This window comes from Crocuta crocuta, unplaced genomic scaffold, assembly GCF_008692635.1.
Source record: "Crocuta crocuta isolate KB4526 unplaced genomic scaffold, BGI_CrCroc_1.0 scaffold61, whole genome shotgun sequence".
Lineage (NCBI taxonomy): Eukaryota > Metazoa > Chordata > Mammalia > Carnivora > Hyaenidae > Crocuta > Crocuta crocuta.
The window spans coordinates 7,986,733-8,007,867 of record NW_027528369.1 but is presented as its reverse complement, the minus strand read 5'-3'; the positions used below and the strand labels follow the sequence as shown (position 1 = coordinate 8,007,867).

The 21,135-nt window shown below is 57.4% G+C and overlaps 1 protein-coding gene across 1 annotated transcript in view; it reads right to left on the bottom strand.

Moving 5' to 3' along the window:
- Positions 1 to 6: 6 nt before the first annotated feature.
- Positions 7 to 21,135, bottom strand: part of CRISPLD2 (cysteine rich secretory protein LCCL domain containing 2) — a 58,968-nt gene continuing 37,839 nt past the window's right edge. Inside the window, exons 11-15 of the mRNA XM_077754081.1 lie at positions 20,062 to 20,105; positions 18,170 to 18,242; positions 16,054 to 16,129; positions 9,365 to 9,498; positions 7 to 167 (exon numbers count right to left, since the gene is read on the bottom strand). Coding sequence (XP_077610207.1) covers positions 113 to 167; positions 9,365 to 9,498; positions 16,054 to 16,129; positions 18,170 to 18,242; positions 20,062 to 20,105 — 382 coding nt within the window. The 3' untranslated portion in view covers positions 7 to 112. The remainder of the gene's footprint in view (positions 168 to 9,364; positions 9,499 to 16,053; positions 16,130 to 18,169; positions 18,243 to 20,061; positions 20,106 to 21,135) is intronic.

Below are 21,135 nucleotides of genomic sequence, written 5' to 3'. Positions count from 1 at the left end.
CTCTCTCTCCTTCCAGCCCACCCCCCCAAATACAACAAAATAAAAATAAAAATAAAAAGCAAAACCCTGAAGCCCTCTTGAAGACACCCCCCTTCTCGCCGGCACTGGAAATTCACTGCCTGACGGCAAAGATCCGGAAGGCCTTTCCATCTCGGGGGGTCCTCAGGCTGCAAAAGAAGGCAGAGGGGCACGTTACTGAAGGGTCAGGAGGGCCTCTGAGAGCCGCCGGGAAGGGAGAGCGGGTGTCCCCTGTCCCCGAGGTGGCAGAGGCGTGGCCGAGGGACGCTTGCCCGCAGCGGCTGGAAGCACAGTCCGCCGAGCCAGGGACGGCTGGCAGACCCCGTTCTCTGCGCGCCGCCCCGGTCTGAATCCAGGTCAGGCAGGGCCGTTGGCTTATTTTCCTTGAACTCCGGGACTCGCCAGCCCTGGCCTGTCTGACCCGAGCGCACCCTCTGAGTCGGCTGCCCGGTGTCGGCCACCACCCATCCACTTCGGCGGCGGCGGCGGCCGGCTGACCAACCAGCAGGACGGCACCATCACAAGGACGCCTGAGCCGCTGTCGCTGAAACAGAGCACGCGGTTCCCGGCTCGGACGCTGCGACGAGAAGCACTTGGTACACGCCTTTTACCTTCTTGNGGGGATGCGTTCGTTCGTGACCCTGGTTCACAGGCGAGGAGACAGAGGCAGCGAGAGAGAAGGACCCCCCTGAGGTCACACAGCCGCCCAAGGTCACACATCCAGTAACAGCCACCCTCTCAAGGCAGGAGTTCAAGCCTTCCAATAACTGAAGGCCTTAAAAGAAGCAAAAACCCTCTGCTGATTACAACCTGCCCCGAAATTCCCTTGTGCGGGTGTACAATCCGGTGGTTTTCAGGGATCTTAGAGGGCTGTGCGGTCACCCCCGCAAACACCCCAAAAGATCACGCACGTGGAACTGCCCGTCCCGGACATTTTGTGCAAGCGGAATCCTACAACACGGGGGCTTCTCTCACTCGGCTTGGGTTCCGAAGGCGCGTCCGGTGTGGACCGCGGGCCTTGTTAGGGCCGAGTAATTCTCCGTCAGCTGGACAGCCCGCGTTTCCAGGATCCATTCCCCAGGCCACGGGCATGTACACCCTTTCTGCCTCCGGCTCCCGTGGCGAATGCTGCCCCGTGATGGTGTGCCGGTGAGGACACGGGCGGGCTGGCCCTTTGGGACACAGAGCAGGGCGGCACCGGCTGGGTCATACGTTAGATGACCGTTCACCGTTTTAAGAAGCTGCCGAACGCTTTGCCAAAGCCGCTGCCCCAGGGGACGCGCCCCCAGCGGCACGGAGCTGTGTCACGGCTGGGTTTCAGCCGCGCACACGGCGCGCCATCACAGTGAAGCAGCAGCTCCTGGGGCCCCGGCCACGGACAGTCAGCGGCCCCTACTAGCCGGCTACGGGGCGCAATCCTGCCCGCAGGACTTTCTGCGCGGCGCTGAGCCCCGAGGAGCAGCATCCCCGGATCGCAGGATGTGTGCACGTGCCAGCCGGACGCTTGCCCGGCCGCCCTCGTGAAGGTTCCCCCGACTGACTGACGAGTCCCACCGGCATCGCCCCGGGCAGCCTGCTCAGCACCCCCCGCCCCCAGCCTGCCCGCGGCACGTGGTATCCGGCTTCTGGTTCACGGCCATTCAAAACTAGGGCGGGGCACCCGAATGGAGCTTTAATTTGCATCCTGCTCCATCTGAATGCGTTTGAGCAGGAGAGGAACAGCCTGGCCACGATTTTAGGATTTTAGCGTGATGTGCTGCGGGGCCTCCCTCCCGCTGAGAGGGGCCCAGACCGGAGCTGCAGGACCCAAGGGCCCCACCCTCTCAGGCCCCTCGCCAAGGTCAGCCGTGCTCGGGAAGCAGGCTGCTAGCAGTTCCTGCCCGTCGCCCCCTTCCCCATGGCAGCTTCATGCTCTTGGCTCCCCTGGGACTGAACTCGCGGAGCGGCTATCAGGTGGGAGCACTCAGCCAGATGGGAGCACTCGGCCAGATGGGGCTGCAGAAAAGCCAGGCAGTGCGGACAGAGCAGAACGTGGGCCGCCGGCCCCCACGCCAGCAGCTCCCTGCCGACCACGGAGCAGGAGAGTGGCCGTGCTGGCGCCGTGGTTCCCCCGACTGCCCTGCTGGTTTCTGGAAAGCTCGGGTCCCAGGGCCCTCCTCAGGCCTCTGGGCTGCAAGATGCCCCCAGATTCTCAGCCCAAATGAACCGTCTGGGAGAACCATCCAGAGCCGCAAGGCTCCCGGCCGGTCCCCACGGTGGGCAAGCCACGCCGGGGAAAATGCCAGGACCGTGTCTCCACCTACTGCTGTCAGTTTTACAGATGGGGCGGCGGGCTCTCCTGACCGTGGGGCCCCCAACAACCTAGGGACAAGGAGGCCATTCAGGACACCAGCCAAGGCCTTGCCTGGACCTCCCAAGCATTCCCTTCAGCAACCCGAGTGGTCGGAGGCAAGAGCAGGCCCCGTGGCATCGGGCGTGGGCTTCGTACGCGTCAGACCGGCTGCCCACGTCGCTGAGGCCGTCGATACAGCAAGCGTGGGGCTTGGCCGCCGTCTGGGGCAGAGAGTTCCTCCAGGTCTGGGCTCCTCGGGGCCCCATCCGTCTGTGCTCAAGCGCTTGCTGAGCCCCAGGCCTGCCCGTGCGCGGGGGGTGGGTGGCTGATGAAGGTGACCAGCGGCCCGCCCTCCAGTTCCAAGCCTTGCCCTCGACGGTCTCTGGACGACTCGTCGCTCCCGTTCTTCGGAGACGGGAGGGTCCGCTGGCGCAAGTCCGGGCAGTTTCCAGAAAAGGTCTTTTGAAAATCCCTCAACGAGTCCTGAACAAATTTCTGGGCTCAGCAATCTGTCATCTGGGCAGTGGGAAGNCCTTAGGTAAAACCACCCGGGGACATGGATCAGAGCAGGGCAGGGGTGAGGGACCCAGGGGGATGGGATGGAGCGGGGCAGGGGTGAGGGACCCAGGGAGATGGAACAGAGCAGGGCAGGGGTGAGGGACCCAGGGGGATGGGATGGAGGAGGGCAGGGGTGAGGGACCCAGGGGGATGGGATGGAGCGGGGCAGGGGTGAGGGACCCAGGGAGATGGGATGGAGCGGGGCAGGGGGGAGGGACCCAGGGGGATGGGATGGAGGGGGGCAGGGGGGAGGGGCTCAGGGGGTNAGGGCAGGGGTGAGGGACCCAGGGAGATGGATCAGAGCAGGGCAGGGGTGAGGGACCCAGGGGGATGGGATGGAGTAGGGCAGAGGTGAGGGACCCAGGGGGATGGGATGGAGCAGGGCAGGGGTGAGGGACCCAGGGAGATGGGACAGAGCAGGGCAGGGCAGGGGTGAGGGACCCAGGGGGATGGGACTGAGCAGGGCAGGGGTGAGGGACCCAGGGAGATGGGACAGAGCAGGGCAGGGGTGAGGGACACAGGGGGATGGGATGGAGCAGGGCAGGGGTGAGGGACCCAGGGGGATGGGATGGAGTGGGGCAGGGGTGAGGGACACAGAGATGGGACGGAGCAGGGTGGGGAAACAGCGTCTGTGCACTGGACTGAATGACGAGGAGACCGCTCCCCGCACAGGAAAACACGGCAGCCGGGGGGCCAGGGCCGGGTGAGACTGTGTGCAAAGGCCCCGGTCTCCGTGTCCCCCTGGAACGGAGAAGCCAGTGCATGAAGGGTAACGAGGAGGAACAAGGCATCAGGAGGGTGGACGGACAGGCGGGGGTTGCATCAGCCGTGACCTTGCGAGGTAAGGGAGGGGACTTCGTTCTGGCCACCGTGGGGGCCCCTGGGGGCCCATCCCACCAGGGCCTGGGTCTGGCCTGCAGGGACACACGGGTCTGCGGCTGTGACCAACCTGCTAAAGGGAAGTGACCTTACGAAACTGCGGGGAAGCACGCGGCTTGTGCAAGGGTGTTCCCGGCGTGTTGCTCACGGCAGAGAGGACGGGAAACAGCCCGGGCGTCCGGCCCCCGGGTCAGCAGCGCCGCTCCCGCACCTCGCGCCGCTGAAAACACCGCCAACCTAACAATACGGGGAGTCTGATCCTTTAGGTAAAAAACCAACTGAAAGTAAGGTGCTTGTGGACAGAAAAAAATCTGGAAGGAAACACACCAGAATGTTCATAGTGGTTGTTTCCGGGTGTGGGATTTTCCGTGGTAACTTCTTAAAATTATCGTCTTAAAGTCTCTTAAAATTAAGACATTAATTCCTTAAAATTAATTTAAAACCGTTTTTAAATGTTTATTTACTTTGAGAGCGCAAGCATGCACAAGCAGGGGAGGGGCAGAGCAAGGGCGGGGAGAGAGAATCCCCAGCGGACTCTGAGCTGTCAGCGCAGAGCCCAACACGGGGCTTGAACCCCGGAACCGTGAGATCATGACCTGAGCGGAATCCAAGAGTCGGATGCTTACCTGACTGAGCCACCCAGGCACCGTCTCAAAATTAATTTCTTAAAATTATTTTAAAATTAAAATTGTTTCTTGAGGTCTGATTTTATTTTAAGAAGAAGGAAAGGAAGGGAGGGAAAGAAAGCCAACGCACAGGCCCCTTGCAGAGCTGGGGGAGCCAGAGGTGGCCGGGGGGCCTCGGGGAGCCCTCCGCTGACTCCACATGCTCAGCTGTTGGGGCGGAGTGGTGACAGGGTGCCCTGGGAGGCGGCCAGCGTCTGCGACCTCAGGGGTCACCACTCGCTCGGACCCCACACCTCCCTGGGCCCGCAGCCCTGCCCGGCTGCACGGCCCGACGATGCCACCGCGGTACTTAGGCGATCTCACCCCGCACGCCCCTCGCAGCCTCCCCACAAGATCTCTGAGGTCCTCGCCGCTCACAGAAAGGGAAGCCAGGCTCCGAGAGATGACGCAATCGGCCCCAAAGTGAAACCCATCCCGGGTGCCACCAGGCTGTGGACCCGAGCACGTGAGAGCCTCTCCTAACCACCATCCTCAGCAATTGGGCTGCAGCCCTGACTTCTCGGAGGGGGGCGCTGGCCCACCCCAGGCTGCAGCGGGGTGCTCGGTGCTGGGGGCCCCTCGGAAAGGGGAGGTGCAGGCCCACGAGGAGCCGCGAACACAGGAGCCAGAGCTGCAGTGAAGGTCACTTGGGGAGGGACAGACGGGCACGTGGTCACGCGCACAGACCGGGAGAGACTGGGGGCTTCCCACCAGCTGGCAGCCCTGTCCGTGGACTCACGGGACCCGGCGTCAGAAGCACTGCAGGGAAGGACTCTCGGCCGCCCCTCTGGCTTTTAAGTGTGCGATTCCTTCTTATTATCCAGAAATATCATTTCCATGCATGTGCACACACGTGCGTATTAATAGGTGCACATGTGTGCGCGTGTATCCGTGGGTGTGTATTTTGTTTGTGCTGAGGATTTGAACCCTGTTCTCCCCGAGTCTCACCCGCTTACGGATCTCTGAGGAGACTTCAGCAGAGAGCAGACCCTCTCTGCAGGACCGTGGCTAACCCACTTCGCTGAGCCTGTTCGCACACCTGTAAAGCAGGGTTGTGGAAAGCGCCGGTGCCTTAGGGACACTGGGAAGAGTAAGAGCCTGTGCAGGCCCCGCGCCGGGCAGGAGCTCAGTGGCCCTGAGCTGCAAGCACCATCCTCCCTGCTTGGTTTGAACCGCATTCTCCCGTCAGGGAAGGGACAGCCTGCCTGTCACGCGATGGGTGCACGCACAGCGATGAAGGCGTCATCTGCACGAAGGCAAGGCTCCAGGAAAGTGTCTTTCATGAATATAAAAATACTCTTTAGGAAGAGTTTCAGAACAGTGCCCATAATACGATCTTTCACGCTGATTTTCACGCACGGTGTATGTACGGGGGGTGGGGGGGGAAGGCCTGAAAATCTACGAAGGAGCAATGAACAGGTTACCAGGGCACCTGTACGGAACTCTTAATTTCTACTCCCTAGACTTGTTATTTAAACAAGTATGTATTTCTTTTCTAATAAATACGTTTAAAGTTAGAAACAAGCGTACCCTGGCTCGGAAGGCTCACCCGGCCCCTCCCGGCACCCACGCTCGGGGACCGATCCTCAGTGGGGCGTGACCGGTGAGGAGCTTGGGTGCTGGCCCGGCTTCGAGTCGTGGTTCTCGCTGGCTCACCTTGAACAAGCCACTTCACCTCTCTGTGCCTCCGCATACTTATAAATTTTCTATTATACGTATTAAAATAATATTTTGATACCCCAGCTTAAACCCAACATATTTTAAATATTCCCTCCTGTTCCTTCTTCCTGCATCTGCCAGAACCTTTAGGGTCCATGTGGCCTGAGGTGTGTGCTGTCCGCGCCCACGCAGAGGACACTGCCTGGCACACAGAAGCTGTTACGTGAAGGGTCCACTCGGGGACGAAAGGCCACCCCCACACACGCCGTCTAGGTGGGTTGTGTCTGTTAAAACCAAGTGACTAAGAACATTATCTGTCCATGTTGGTCTATTTCCCAGTCTCTCCTTGTGACATCTGTCTTTTGAAAACCGGTCCTGGTCTAGGAAAAATTCCGGAACGGATATTCACCGAGATGTCCAGCCTCTCCCCGAGAATATGCGGGTAAACCCCAGTTCTAGTGTCCAAAGCTCCTCCCGACGCCTTTCCTTTGTGCTGCCAGCCTTCACGGACACATGCGTGGGACGGAAGACGCCTGTCCCCTTACGATGCCCCAGTTCAGCGTCCTCACCTTCCAAGACTTTCCGGAAATCCTCTTCCAGAAAAATAAAACCACCGCTAAGCCAGACCCAGTTCAGTCTAGAGCAGAACCGCCTTTTGGGGCCGTGCGCTAACTCTGCTCAGGCGGCTTTGGTCGGGTCGTAGGATTGGAGGCCTCCCTACGTTTGGAAGGAAGTTGGCTGTGAGCTGGTCCCAGAGTGACCGGCAACCGCAGCTCCCTGGGGACCCGCTGGGACGGCTCTGGGGCTCCGGCAGACGTCGGGGACGGAGCCGCCCTCCGTCACACTCTGGTCATCTGTGCCCCCCTAGACGGCGAGTCCCACGGGGAGAGTCCCACGGGGCAGACAGTCCCACGCGGGCTGTGGTCCCCGCGGGGATGCAGGGCAGGCTCACCGAGCGTGTGGCCCCTGAGAGCTGAGCGCGCCCTGGGAAGACGGGCGTGGGGGTGACAGAGTGAGTTCCTGGGAGGTGCCCTCCCGCTAATCCTGAAAGACAGTCCACGTAGGTGCTGCCGTGCGTGCGCACAAGCTTGGGCGGGGCCCTCGGGAAGAGAGGAAAGGACGGGTTTCCCGGGGCGGGGGTGGTCACGGTGGGCAGGAAGCCACTTTGGAGACCTGTCCCCTGCTCTCTTCAGACCTGTGGGGGCCGCACATGAAGCCCTGTGGCCGCCCTCGGGGGTGGGGGGGAGTGGGGCACGTGGGCCGGGTCGCCACGCTCCTTAGCAAGACCGTGTCCTCTGCGGGGGGGACAGAGAGCCCAGCAGAGTGGTGTCCTGGGATTTCTTCCCGCCTGGCCAGGAAATTCCACCTAATCGGCTGCCTCATTTCCCTCCCATTAAAACCAATGGAATTTCCCTTCATTAGGCTTTTCCCAAACGAAGGCTTCCCACGCTGAAGCAGATGCCACGGCTGTCAGCTCTGGCGGTTAGGGGCTCGGGCAGGGTCACCGTGGGGCCCCCGGGGGGCTGGATGCAGCTCCACGCACAGCTGAGGCTCCCAAGCAGGCCAGGAGGCCGGGAGGCCGGCACGGGCACTGAGCTCCTTGGAGCCACGGAAGCCGAAGCTTCAAGGGTCCCAGCACCTTTTATGTTCTTGATTTTATTTTCCTTTTCCAAAGAAGGCACCCCTGGGCGCCTCGGGGGCTCAGTCAGTGAAGCATCCGACTACGGCTCAGGTCATGATCTCACAGTTCGTGGGTTTGAGCCCTGCGTCGGGCTCTGTGCTGACAGCTTGGAGCCTGGAGCCTGCTTTGGATTCTGTGTCTCCCTCTCCCTCTGCCCCTCCCCTGCTTCTGCTCTGTGTCTCTCAAAGATAAACAAACATTAAAAAATTAAAAAAAAAAAAAAAAAAAGACGGGCTTCTCAAATATAAAATTTCAGCATTCCCCTCTGTTAATGGACTCAATTGCACCCTGCACCCCAATTCCTAGGTTTCAGTCCCAATCCCCAACGACTCGGGGTGGCTGTGTTTGGAGACAGGGTCTTTAAAGGGATAATTAAGAGAAAAATGAGGTCACGAGGGTGGGGCCAGATCCAATCAGACCGGTGTCCTTAGGAGACATTAGGGCGCAGATTCGCGCAGAGGGAGGGCCGTGTGAGGACAGGGAGGGGCGGCCATCTCCCCACCCAGCAGAGGCCCCAGAAGGAAATCATCGCGATCTGGGACCTCCAGCCTCCTGAACTGTGAGGGTAGAAACGTCTGTGCTTTAAGCTCCCGGCAGCACTCAAAACAAGTGTGCTGATAACTTGTTCCGAGTTAGGTTAGGTGACCCTGCCCTGAGCCCCTACGGGATCAGCACCCCGTCCCCCCCCCACCCCCCCTGGTGGTCTGGGAAAGGCTGGGCCTTGTGTGAGCTCACGGGTTTCTCAAGAGGCAACCCCAGGCCTGGGGCCCTGGGCTGGGAGGCCTGTGACTCGCTGCCACGGACAGCAGGACAGCGAGTGCCAGAACACGGCCGGCAGCGCGAAGCGGCGCTGGAACCCCTTCGGAAGAACACTCTGTAAAGGCATACCCAAAGCCTTTGACGTCTGCATAGTCTTTGATCTAGAAAGGTCACCTCCGGGGATTGAAGGAAACAATCGCGGCATGTGCGCACATTCACCCGAAAGGATGCCCCTGGGATGGAAAAGCGTTTGACGTCCAACCGGGAAGGGAGGTGCAGAGCGCTCAGCGGATGCAATCGTGGGGCGTCCCCCGCAGTGCAACTGGGGGTGGATTCAGGAGCCGCCTCGATGATCCGCTGAGGGCTCGTCGCTCCCAGACAGGCACTGGATTCACCCAGCAGGTGTGGGAGGCCAAGACCAGTTTTGTCTCCACGATTCCGGTGGGGGGAAACTGAGGCACAGGGGAGTGGGGTGCCGGGCACAGAGCTGGTGAGCAGCTGAGCCCAGTCTGACTCCAGACTCTGTGCTCTTCCTTCTGCGAGTAACTACACCCTCACGTCGCTACAGAGAACCACCGCGTCCCCACAATGGGCCCCGGCTTGTTCCCCGGGGGACACGCACGGAAAGGACCACGGGCGCACACACAAGAAGCCCTGCAGCAGCTCACGGCTGCTTCTAAATTCTCATCAGAGAAAAAAAGCTCTTACTTTTACAACAGAAAGGCAGAGAAAGGAACACGCTTGTCCCGGGCATTCTGGCGGGAATGCCCTTGGCTGACCTTGGGTGTCAAGCGCAAGAGAACGCAGCCCTACCTTTCAGACTGAACTCCGTTCCTGAGCGAGCCCACGTAGGCCTTCTTTTTGTCCACGGGCATCACATCCACGTAACCCCCGCTCTCGTCCCGGAGGACTCCCGCGTGCACGGCCGTCTTACAGATGCTTGAAGTCTGAAAGCGCAGAAGAGCCGCGATCAGCATCCACGGTGGCCTGCTCCTGGGTGGTGCCCTAATGCCCTCAACCAGTGCTTGGTGGCCTGGATGGGGGTGGGGGAGGGCGGTGACCGAGCTACCCCTAAGGAATAACCAGCGCCTCCTTGATTCCCCTGGGAGAGACCTGGCATCATCATGTGTCCGTTTGTACAACAAGTCTTTCCTGGGCACCTACTATGTGCTCGGCACTGTGCTCGATGCAGGGAAGTTCCGCAGGGAGCAAGATAAAGACTCTGCCTTCACGGAGTTGGGGGAGACAAACAGATAAACAGATACACAAAACAGCAATGCTGCCTATGGAGGAAATAAAGCCAGATCATGAGCTAAAATGGCTGGGCAGAAGGGCTCTTTTCGAAATTAATCAGGGAAAATTGCACTTAGTGTGACATTTGAGTTCAGATTTGGATGGCCAAAAGGAGCCGGCCACGGCCTGGGAGCCGTGTGCAGAGCCGTGTGCTCTGGGCGGAGCAGCTTGTGCAAAGGCCCTGGGACAATAGCAAACTCGTCCTGTCCAAGAAACAGAAAGAGGGCCAGGGAGGCTGGGATACAGAGCGTCAGGTGGAATGTGGCGGACAGGTGAGAGAGGTGAGCGGGGCCATCGGGGGCTGTGGGGACCACAGGGCGAGGTGAGGCTGATGCTGGGGACCAAGGGATCCCCTGGCTTTCAAGCAAGGGCAAGGCGTGCTGTTTTCCAAAGTTATCAAGCAGTCCAGTCCCTGGTAATAAACCCTTGAGTTAAACTTTCATCAGGGTCTCTATTTACCAAGCCGAGGCATGGTCCTCAGGATGGCATGTCTGACACTGATTAATCGACACTTCTCGAGCTGGACAGATGCATCCCGGGGTGGGCTGGGGGCCCTCGCTCGCCCTCAGGGGCCGATTCAGAATGGCCCCCGACGGGGGCCAGGTGGTGTGAGGCACGCTCGAGGTTAAGGGCTCTGTAGGGGACACGCTCCTGCCACCTCTGTGACACGGTCATCCAGCCTGTGCTAAGATCCAATTCTGGTCTTGGCAGTGGGTGTCGACCTTCACTGTAGCTCATGGCCACCTGCAGCCGCCGTATGCGGGGACGGGAGCCGACCTCCCCATCCCCCCGGCATTCAGCTATGGGGAAGCCCGAGATCCGGCATCTTCGATGCCGGTCAGGTGGCCCTTGCGTGCGGCCGGGGCCGCCTACGCCTGTGCCCAGACCCGTCTGTGGGGCCGGCTGCCCCCTCGCAGGCCGCGGAGCTAACAGGGGCGCTGTGCTTACTGTACCCCAGGCTTTTATCTCATTTACTCTTCCGACGAGACGGGGAACTACCGCTATTCCCATTTTACAGGCAGGAAAGGGTGGGTTTTGCCAAGGCCACGCGGATAGCTAGTGGCTTAGTAGGGATTCCAACTGTGGCCTGGCTGAGCGCGAATGCCGTGTTTCTGGGGTCAGCAGAGTCCCGGCCTCCAAAGCCGCCCACGCCCCTGTCCCCAGAACCGGGACCACGTGGCCAAAGGACCCCACACATGTGATTAAGGGCCCTGTGTGGAGACGAGCCTGCAAGCCTGATGGCCCACGGTGATCACCAGCCTCCTACGAGAGGGGAAGCAGGAGGCACCGAGCCAGAGAGGCGCACCGGCCGAGGCCATGCTGCTGGCTGTGCAGGGAGGGGGCGTCCCAAGCAGGGGCCGGGGGCGGCCTCTAGAAAGTGGGGAAGGCAAGTGAAACGGGGGCTCCTAGGGCCTCCAGAAGGAACGAATTGCTGCTGACAGCTTGACCCTGGTGAGGCCCGTATCGGGCTTCTGACCCCCAGCCAGTAAGTGCATGCGTGTTGCTTGAGGCCACGAAGATTTTAAGCCGGTGCGTGCTCATTATGGCGGCCATAATAACCCATCCCACTTCCCATCACCATCTGATAACAAAACTGTTCCACTGAGTAGGTCCCTTAAGTGTGAGGACTTTAAGTATTCAGAAGAGAGTCAACAGGAGGGCCCGGGGCCATCCGTGCGCATGCAGGGCAGGCTGATGGGGCCGCCCCTCGGTCGAGCTCGGCAACCTGCGAGCTTAAAGATAAAAACTCAAACCGATGCCTACAAAGCGGACTCCAGTCCTGTCCTTGCTCATGACCTAGTGACCTGTGGCCGTCACTGCGGGCTTAGCCTGCAGAGTGTGTGTGTGTGTGTGTGTGCGCGCGCGTGCGCGCGCGCTGAGGGTGGACCGGGGCAGGGAGCGGGGGCAGGGCCTCTGCTGCTCGTGTCCCAGCTGTGCAGACACGGCCAGGTGTGTGTCACCCAGCAGGAGCCTAGGTCCGGGCTTTGCTGTGGCTTAGGGCCACCTGTGTGCACAGTACCCGGGTCCCAGCCACGGCCGAACCTGGCCGGCAGCTCCTCCGTGGAGAGCAGAGCGGGGGAGGGGGGTGTTGGGGTGGGGTGGGGGGTGAAGACGAATCCCGTATCATCCTACCTCACGTGAGGCGTCAGCACTGGTCATGTCCACAGACACAGCCCGTGGGATGGAAAGTGTACCCTGCACTGCCCTTTGACCGGGACAAGGAATCCGCTGAGCAGGTTTGTAACCCCAGACACGAGTGGACGGATTACAAGGGGCTGTTTGAAAACCCCCGATTTGAAATGGTGCGTGGAGCAGGTACTTAGTTCTGCTCCGGACCCTCGGGTCCCCTGCAGGCTGTGGGCTACGGCCCGGCCTTCACACCGGGCCCTTCCAGAGGGGCCGCTCGTTTTATGGAAGTCGCCGCCCAGCGGCAGAGTCCGCCCGCCTGTGCCCTGGGAAGCTGACAGCGAGGCGGAAAGGCGGGGAGCCCCAGAGCCGAGGCGAACGCTCGCACTAAGGCCCGGAGAACAGGACTGTGTCTTTCTCGGTCGCTCGAGAAGCTGAAAGGCAGCTGCAATGCTGCACGGACGCCTCTTTCCTCCTTCGATACAGAAGCTCGGCGAGGCGGGCTCCAGGGGACGCCTGTGGCCCAGAGTGTCACTCAGAGCTCCGTGAGCCTCTCGGTCAAGCAAGAACTCCCCGATTCTCACGCCAACTGCGGGGACCCCCGCGTCTGAGGGCAGCCCCCCAGCTGGCCACCCCGTCTGCACAAGGAAGCCTTTATAATTCTACCCCGCAGCCCCCGGAAAAAGGATCCCTAAGCTTCCCGTTCCCAGAAGGGTTTGTGCGCCGCGAGGGGGAGACACCAGTGCGTCTGCAGCCACCTCAGGGAGAGACGGGGGGCTCTCCCTCCGGACGCACTGCCAGTGGCGGGGAGTGTGGCTGCAAACACGCGTACTGTCCTTACTGGCGGGCAGAGCGGGGCCTGGCCCCTGGCTCTCCGGGTGCTGCCCGCTCGGCCGACCGAGTTCCCAGACGGGGGGCCCCGGGGCCAGCTCTCAGCTGCCGCACCAGGAGGGACCTGATCCGCGTCCTCCAGACCCAGACGCGGCCAAGAGGTGGGGCGCGTTCGTTTGGTGCCGTCTGTGACAGCCCTTTGCCTCCCGTCCCCGGGCTTCTGGACACCAGCATCCAGACATTCTCTGCGATACCATCACGCCCTTGGCCGAGAGGATGAAAACCTCACACTGACGGCCGGATCCTTCTCGAGAGAGGCGCAGCCCCGGCCCCTCCTCCGAACAACCTCTTCAAGCAACTGCCACATCACGCAAAGGCGTGTCTTCCCCTTCCTCCCACGTGCCGCCTCTCACGACCCAAGCTTCCATAGAGACACGGGTTGCCCCCCCTCTCTTCTCGGGGCCCGAGGCAACACGAACACCTACACGTTGATTAACATGTGGGGCATCCACCATTTGGGGCAGGCCCTGTTCTGTGTCTTCCGTACACAGAGATGGAGAAGTCTCTCGAATATCCTACGTGGGAGGGACTATTCTCTATTCACACCGGAGGAGAGTGAGGCTCTGGGAGCTTAAACGATTTGCCCAGCCTCCCCCGGCTGGCCGACGGCAGAGCCGGGACTGCCACGGGGAGCCAGCAGGCCGTACACTATGCTTCATGGGATCATCGGAACCTAAAAGGGCTATCGGGGAGATGCTAGAAGCCCCGGGGTGGAACGTGGGCTCCCAAGAGGAAGCGCTCAGTAGATGTCAGTTACTAAGACAAATGGCATGGGCACCGGCACCAGCATCAAAAATTCTCCAGGGGCTGTTGTCCCAGACCAGCATCATCAGCGTCATCTGGGAACGTACTCGAAATGCAGATTCTCTGGCTCTACTCCAGACTCCGAGTCAGAAATGCTGGGGTGGGGCCCAGAAGTCTGTTTGCACTAGCCCTCCAGGGAATTGTGATGCGTGGCCCAGTGTGAGAACATAGCCAGCCACCGAGGGAGATGAGAAGAGATAAGAAACTGAGGTTCAGGGTGGGGGAAAGGCTTGCCCACCAGCTCACAACAGGGTCCTAAACTCGCACTTTGACAGGGACTTTGCTCTTTGGGCTACGCCCGATGCCTCTCCTGCCTGCAGCTCACCAGAGTGAGGCGGGCAGGCAGGAGCGGCGGCACTATTCGGCCCTTCGACGATCTGGAGACTCCTCTCCCAAAATAAATCTCTTAGCTAAACAGACATTTTCCAAAAAGGCATCATCATTTCCCAGAATACAGAGTGACCTAGAAACCGAGGCCAGAAAAGAACCTCTAAAACGGATGGAGCTTTCCTTCTCTCCCTATTCTGTCCCTCTCTCCTCCCCATCTCCCGTCCCTGTTCCTCTCTTTCCCCCCTCCTTTCCTTCATTTACTGAACTGCTTAATATTTAAACATTGACTAACGTAGTATCTTCATTTATTTATTCCTTCAACATTCATTGAACAATTATTCTGTGTCAAGCCCCGTTCAGAGCACTGTGGTTGTTCCAAAAGCTCAAAAATCTAGGGAACAGGGTAAAGACTCTACAGGGCTCTTCACTCACATGCCTGTTCACATCAGGGTAATTGTTGAGTGCAGATGCATTCAAGCAAGGCACAATAGAGTGGGGAAAGGACAGAACCTAAAGCAAGACACATGGCATCTCATCTTGGCCTGTGTTAGCTGTGTGCTTTGGGGACAGGTTACACTAAGCCTCACTTTGCTTTCCGATAAGACGAGGACAACAATACCTAGAAATGGTGTTTTTTAAAGAACCCAAAACATAGTAAAAGATAGTTTTATATTACTGTTAATTTTCAACCAGTTCTCCTTCCAGTTCTAACCTTTCATAAAAACTTTATATGTTTAGCTGCTATGTTGTTTGGTGCGTACAGATTTGATCTCATGAATCTGATCTTCAGAAATTATACCTTTTGTGCCACTGCACAATGAATTGTGGTGTCCCCTTCACTATGTTTTACCTTCAATTCCACTTTATCAGATAGCAATACTGCCACTCCTGCTTTGTCATTTCTCTGTATTTGGCTGGAATCACTGGGCCCTATCCCTTTATTTTTCAATCATTGTAAAAATCAAAGTCTCGGTCTTTTAGTAAAGCAGTCAAACGTTGACTGTAACAATTGATATACATTATTTTACTCCTTCATTAAACTTTTAAAACTCAATCTTGGCTGAATGGCTTTGAGAAGAAAAAGACTCATTTAAAGAGGAAAGAAAAACAAAGATAGGAAAAAAAGGGTTAGCTATGAAGTTTGGTTTGACTTTACAGGACTTCGTGACCTCACATTTACAGGAATCTGGAACAAATAAAGCGCAGAGAGGCAAAAATGATGGTGGTAGGCGGGAGAGCACAATTAAAATAAAAACGGAAAAAGGTTGAGCAAAAATGTGAGCTGGGGATAAGCAATGCTGATCTAGTCATGAAATTTTAGATCTCGAAGATTCCTTGGACTAGAAAAATCCCAGCTGGCTCATTCTACAGAGAGGTAAGCAACTTGGCAAGAAGATCACACCGCCTGTTGGGCAAGGCTGTGGCCACATTTCCATCTTTTGGGACACCGTGTCCCTCAACCCTGGGCCACTGCAAGGAACAGTCTACATTCTGGAGGACTCACTGAGAAAAGTCAGGCTAACGTTTCCTTGCTAAAGTTCGTCAGGAAATCTAGAAGATCAGACTCTGGTAGAAGAAGAGTGGTTATTAACAAGTAGTAAATTAGTGTTACTTGCATTTCCTTCTGTGTGTTTTTAGCTAAATGGGTAGGTAGCCAAGAAGAAATACTGTGAGTAGAGTGGACCAGTTTCCATTACTGCATCAGGAGAGCTGGAAAGGTTATTAAATATCTGGGAAGTGAAGTATGTGATACGGGAAAGCCTGCACATTAAAAAAGGCACCTCGTTGGGGAAGCAAGATTCAATTTACCAAACTGTGACAACACGTGGATCAGAGGAGGTGTGCCTGCATCTGTATTCATCAACATACACAAGGGAGGTACTAGTGTCGCTGTAAGCGGGGAAACACAGGCAGTGACTGCAGAAATTAGTGGTCTCAAGTCAGCCAGGGACACAGGAATAAGATCTCAGGTTTCTGGTACCCAGACCACGAAACATGGTTTCCGAGGTCCTAGCCCACTTTTGAGGGGTGGTCGCTGAAAACGCCCGCGTACTCACGTCTGCGTAGATGTTAGTTCCAAACACAGGAGCCCAGTAGGACGGTTCATCTTTGCAGTGTGCCCGACAGTGAACTCTGGAAAACAGGACACATTTGTGCGATGGTCATGGCCAGCAGAAAACACAAGTCCTTCCTTCTTTGAATTTCAGTATTTAACGACTCCGATGGGAAAGGGAATTACCATACAGTTGACTCTTTCAGGAAAAAAACAAAACCAACTACCTCTCCCACCCTAGGAGCGGTTAAGGCATTTTGCCCTCTTAAGCGGCGCAGGAAGAAATTGAAAACTCTGTACAACCAAAAGACAGGCAGAAACAAGATGAAAGAATAAATCTGTCAGAGACGTGAATGTGGGATTGTAAGAGGCTGTGCCTCCCGTTCTTGGGTGTTGGCCAATTCATTCTGTGGGCACATCACAGAGATTATGATCAATAGACCTCTTTAAAGGCCATTTCCCTGTAAGAGGGCGGAAAGGGTGGAGGACCCTCACCTCAATGAGTCAGACTATTACGGCGCCGATAACCGCACTGATAACCTGAGGCGGAAGAGGTTAGATCAGCATGGTGTCAGTCACCACATCCCTGCTGTGGGCACAGAGGATTAGGAGAGCCCCCCAACCTGGAAATGGGTGGGCCCCGGGGGTGTGAGACATTCAGACCAGGGCAAAGCAAGAACCCCGCAGAAGAAAAGGGCTTTTTTTGTGCCTTTATCTCGAGCAGTACACCACGTTGCTGGCATGCAGAGACCAAGAAACCAAGATGGCGCCTGGAAGCCATCTGGCCCCAAGACAGGCAGGATTCCGGGAGAAGGGATCACGGAGTGAAAACAGCCCTGTGGGGGGAGGGGACAGGCGTGGACCCAGAGAGAGGAGAGATGTGGGAGATTTTAAGAAAGCAGCAAGAATCTGGGAAAGCAAATTCTTTCTGACCTTCTCTAGAATGGCAAGCCAGAACCCTGTTTTCTGTACTAAGTTTTTCTTTTCGTCCGTTTGTTTTTTCTGAAATAATCTCCTTCTGCTTCTCTTGAGTATTTGGGTTTATTCTTAAAATATTTAATAAAAGGTGGTTCGCCTCTGAACGTGCAAAGGGGATCGGCCTGGTGGTGGAGGGCCGGCGGGGGCCGAGGGGGTGGGAGCAGCCCAGGGGAGGAGCGGGGGTCCCTGTCCAGGGTCTCCCGCTCACCAGCACCCTCCTGGGCCTCTTCCCTGCTCCCCCCTTGGGGGGCTCCACATGCTAGGTTTAAGGGGAGTCTCTTGGAGAATCCGCAGGCCTCCAGGCCCCGGAGAAGGGTTCGTAGCGCCCTGGGGGCCTAACAGGTACTTGAGAAGCAAGTGTTACCAGGAGCCTTTTATTTCACGTCATGAAGCATCCTCCAAAACTCAGCCAGTTAAGGTGGGGGCAGCGCACGTAAAACCTAACTGTGGTCCCTGCACAGAACAGAGCCGAGCGCGGGGACAGGTAGAAGGAGGCACCAGTCTCCAAAGCATCAGGTGGAGTGAAAGACGCCAGACACGAAAGCCACATACTGTGACGGTTGTGTACGGGAGATGCTAGAAAAGGCAAAATTACGGTGACAGAAAGCAGACCAGTGGTTGGCAGGGACGTGGGGGGGGGGCGGTGGAGGAAGAGGGGCGACCCCGAGGGAACTTTCTGGCATGATGAAAACGTCCCCTGCCTTGATTGCGGTGGTGACCGCGTGACTGGGTACATTTGTCAAGACACATCGAACTGTGCGCTTGCGACGGGCGGATCTGACGGTGCGCAAGCCACGCCTCCGAAAAGCTGGGGTAGAAGGGGCTGGTTCTAAAATGATCCATAGGAAAGGCCACAGATCAAGTCCAAGAATCAAGGAGCTGACTGAAAGGGGAGACGTGGCACCACGAAGGTCCGCTAATGGTTCCGCCCTACTGGGCCGCTCCGGGAGGCCCCGATCTCGGGGGTCTGGGCGGGGCCTTCGGATGCCCCTCAGGCCATCCCACCCCGCAGCCAGGGCTGACGACCCGTGGTCTCCAGGAGGGGCCACATCTAGAACCTGGTGGCGCCTCCGCCCCCGACGCAGCAGGAGGCGTCCTTCTCCCTGCCCCTGCGTTTACGAAACCAGACACGAGAGTCTTACCTTGGGCAGTGGGTCCCCGGCTTCTCGAAGGGGCAGAGCTGAGCAACGGTGGTGTAGCAGTCCAAGTCCTGCACTGGGGACAGGGACACGATGGCAAACGGTCAGGTCGCCGGCGAGCCCCGGGCTCCGGCTACCAGCCTAGGAAACGGACGCCGGACAACCGGGTCCTAGAGGCTCCGGGGGCTTCGAGCACGTGGGAGGAGAAGCCCGCAGGCGCTCCAGCAGGGCTGGGTCTCCCCTCGGGGCCCTCGAGGGAGGAGAGGCCCCATGGCCTGAACAGGTCTGCATAGGACCGATGGCACCTTTCGTTTGCTTTCCGGGGTTAAAGCTGTTCACCTGCCTGATCTGTCTGCACAGAAGGTATTATTCTAATTATACAGAGGAGGAAACAGAGGGGGGGAGGCCGGGTTTCTCATTCCCAGTCTAGAGCTCTTCAAGGTCACATGCTGCGTTTAAACAGAGGTAACAAGGGCTCTAATACCGGCCACCTGTGCTCTCTGACAGCGGGTCTTCAGCTAGTCTGGGGCTCCGCAAACTCTTCCTAAAGGGCCAGAGGGCAAATACGTCTGGCTTCAGGGGCCCCACGGAGGACGCTGTAACCACTCAACTCTGCCCTTGCGGTGGAAACCAGTTACAGAGGACATGTAAATGACGGGCATGGCTGTGTGCCAATAAAACTTTATTTACAAAGATAGGGGCGGGATTTGCCCCTGGGGGTGGCAGTTCACCAGCCCGTGGTCCAGCCTATCATTTGGGTGGGTTGGGGATCCATGAAGGAATCCAGCAGAGGGGATTGGTTCAAGTACACCAGGGAACCTTAGTATCATGGAATGCAGGGAGGTCATTAAAATTGGGTTTAGAACACCACTTTAAGACACAGAAGCATCTTCCTGATACACTATTATTTGGAAGAAAAAAAAAAAATCAGGTCACCAAACAATTCCATTTCAATTTTTGAAAGCCTATCAATGTATTCCCAGGGCATATACTCTTCATCAGAGGGAAAACACCTACAAAGCTATCCACCAAAACGTTCATAAGATGATCTCTAAGTGGCGGAATCTGGATCAAGTTCTCTTTTTTAAATGCTTCTTTGTATTTTAAATTTATTAAATTATCTGCAATAAATAGGCATTATTTTTAGAATAAGGGAAAAAGCTGTTTTTACAAAGACATCTAGCAAGATATTCTTGCATCCAGGGCCAGTGACAGGAACGGCTTTCCCAAAGGAAGGGGCTCTGGGGCCAGTTTCCCGAGGAAGGGGCCGGGCAGGGGGGCCCCCCCGGGCATCTCTGCTGGCCAGAGACCGTCCCAGTCAAGTGCTCAATCCGCACAACTAGCACCCGCAGCCCCACTTCTGCCCATGGGATGGCACCCAGGGGTACGCCCTCCCCTGCCAAGTGAACGCACCCCAGGCCAGAGAGGGCACGTGTGTGCACGAGCTTCCGCCGGGTTTCCCTGTCCTTCACGGCAGACATGACTAATCTATCAAGGCCTGTTTCCCGAGGGGCCCAGAAGGAGGCTTCAGAATCCTCAACACTCTACCCACCACCACGGACCAACAGAGCCGGCTCTCCCTCTGCAAGCTGCTAGCCGCTCCGGCCCCAGGCATTAGGATTTCTGGGACATTCAGCTGGGAACCCCAGGCCTCGGTTTCTGGTGTGGCAATTCAGGGCCGATGCCAGGTGCAGGCATGTTTAGAAACTAGTTACAGAATCGACGTTGTCAGGAAGTGCTTTAAAAATCCTTTATGATGCTGAGAACCCACAGGGTTAAGAGGCAGAATTCACATTAAGTCAACAGCTAAAGAGAACGAAATGTCCAGGGAAACCCAAGATAACCTGTGTATGACAGTCACGTGTTAAAAAAAAAAAAAAGACTGGCCAGCTTACCTTTTACTTTTGACACCATGAACGAGCTGGAAGGCTTGTACTTGCTGGAAGAGAAAACAGTAGGTAAATGCAAACAGAATGGTTTGTAGAAGTGCAGGGTTCCTCTTGTGTTTGTTTCATTGCGGCCACCTCAACTTTCTAATTTCCTACCGGCTTCCAATAAGCTTGAAAGGCCCAAGAACATTCTAGAACATGGTCAACCTACTTTGTGTCAGAAACCCCTCTGGCAGCCTGGTGTCCTTTTAAATAAGGACTTTTAAATGCAGCTCAGAAAGGAAATCCGTGATTAGTAGGATCATTCTCAAAGTATTAAAACGAATTTGCGGGGCGCCTGGCCGGCTCAGTTGGTTGAGTGGACCTCAGCTCAGGTCCTGATCTCAGGGTTTGTGAGATCAAGCCCTGCATCCGGCTGCCTGCTGTCAGCCCAGAGCTGCTTCGGATCCTCGGTACCCCACTCCCGGTCTCTCTGCCCCTCCTCCCCACGCCCGCTCTCGAAATGAACAAACATTAGAAACATGAATCTGCATTTGAGTAACAGCTCTGCTCCCTTGTGAATGCGGGTCTTCAAACCACGGTCTTTTCAAGGTAATGACAGCAGACATGGTTCCCAGACCCCTCCGGCCACCAGGTTTCCCCCGTGAGTCGCTGAGGCTGCTACCGCTACCCCGTTTGGGACAAACGCTTTGCCAGCTGGAAACACTACGTTTCAGTGAGAGGCTGGAGAAAATAAGGCTCAGCTTTGCTTTGTGTCGAGGTCCGAAACTCCCCGAGNTTCCCTTGGGACATCCTTGCTCGGTGCTTACACAGCCCCGCGTCCCCGGCCGAGACGAGGAGGGGATGTTGCAAAATCTCCTGAAGAACCAGACCTTTCAAAGGGGGATGACTCATGCGGGTTTTGAAATGTTCTGCGTGGAACTCCCCGGAACACACAGGGCGCTCTGGTCGCTGTGACCCTCGCCGCAGGCCCTGGGACGGGCACTGACGGGGGGAGGTGGGGAGCTGGGGCAGGGGCCCCCCCATGTCCCTGCCGGGCCAGGCACTGGGTCCTGGGTGGGGGGAGGGGACTCCTGGGCA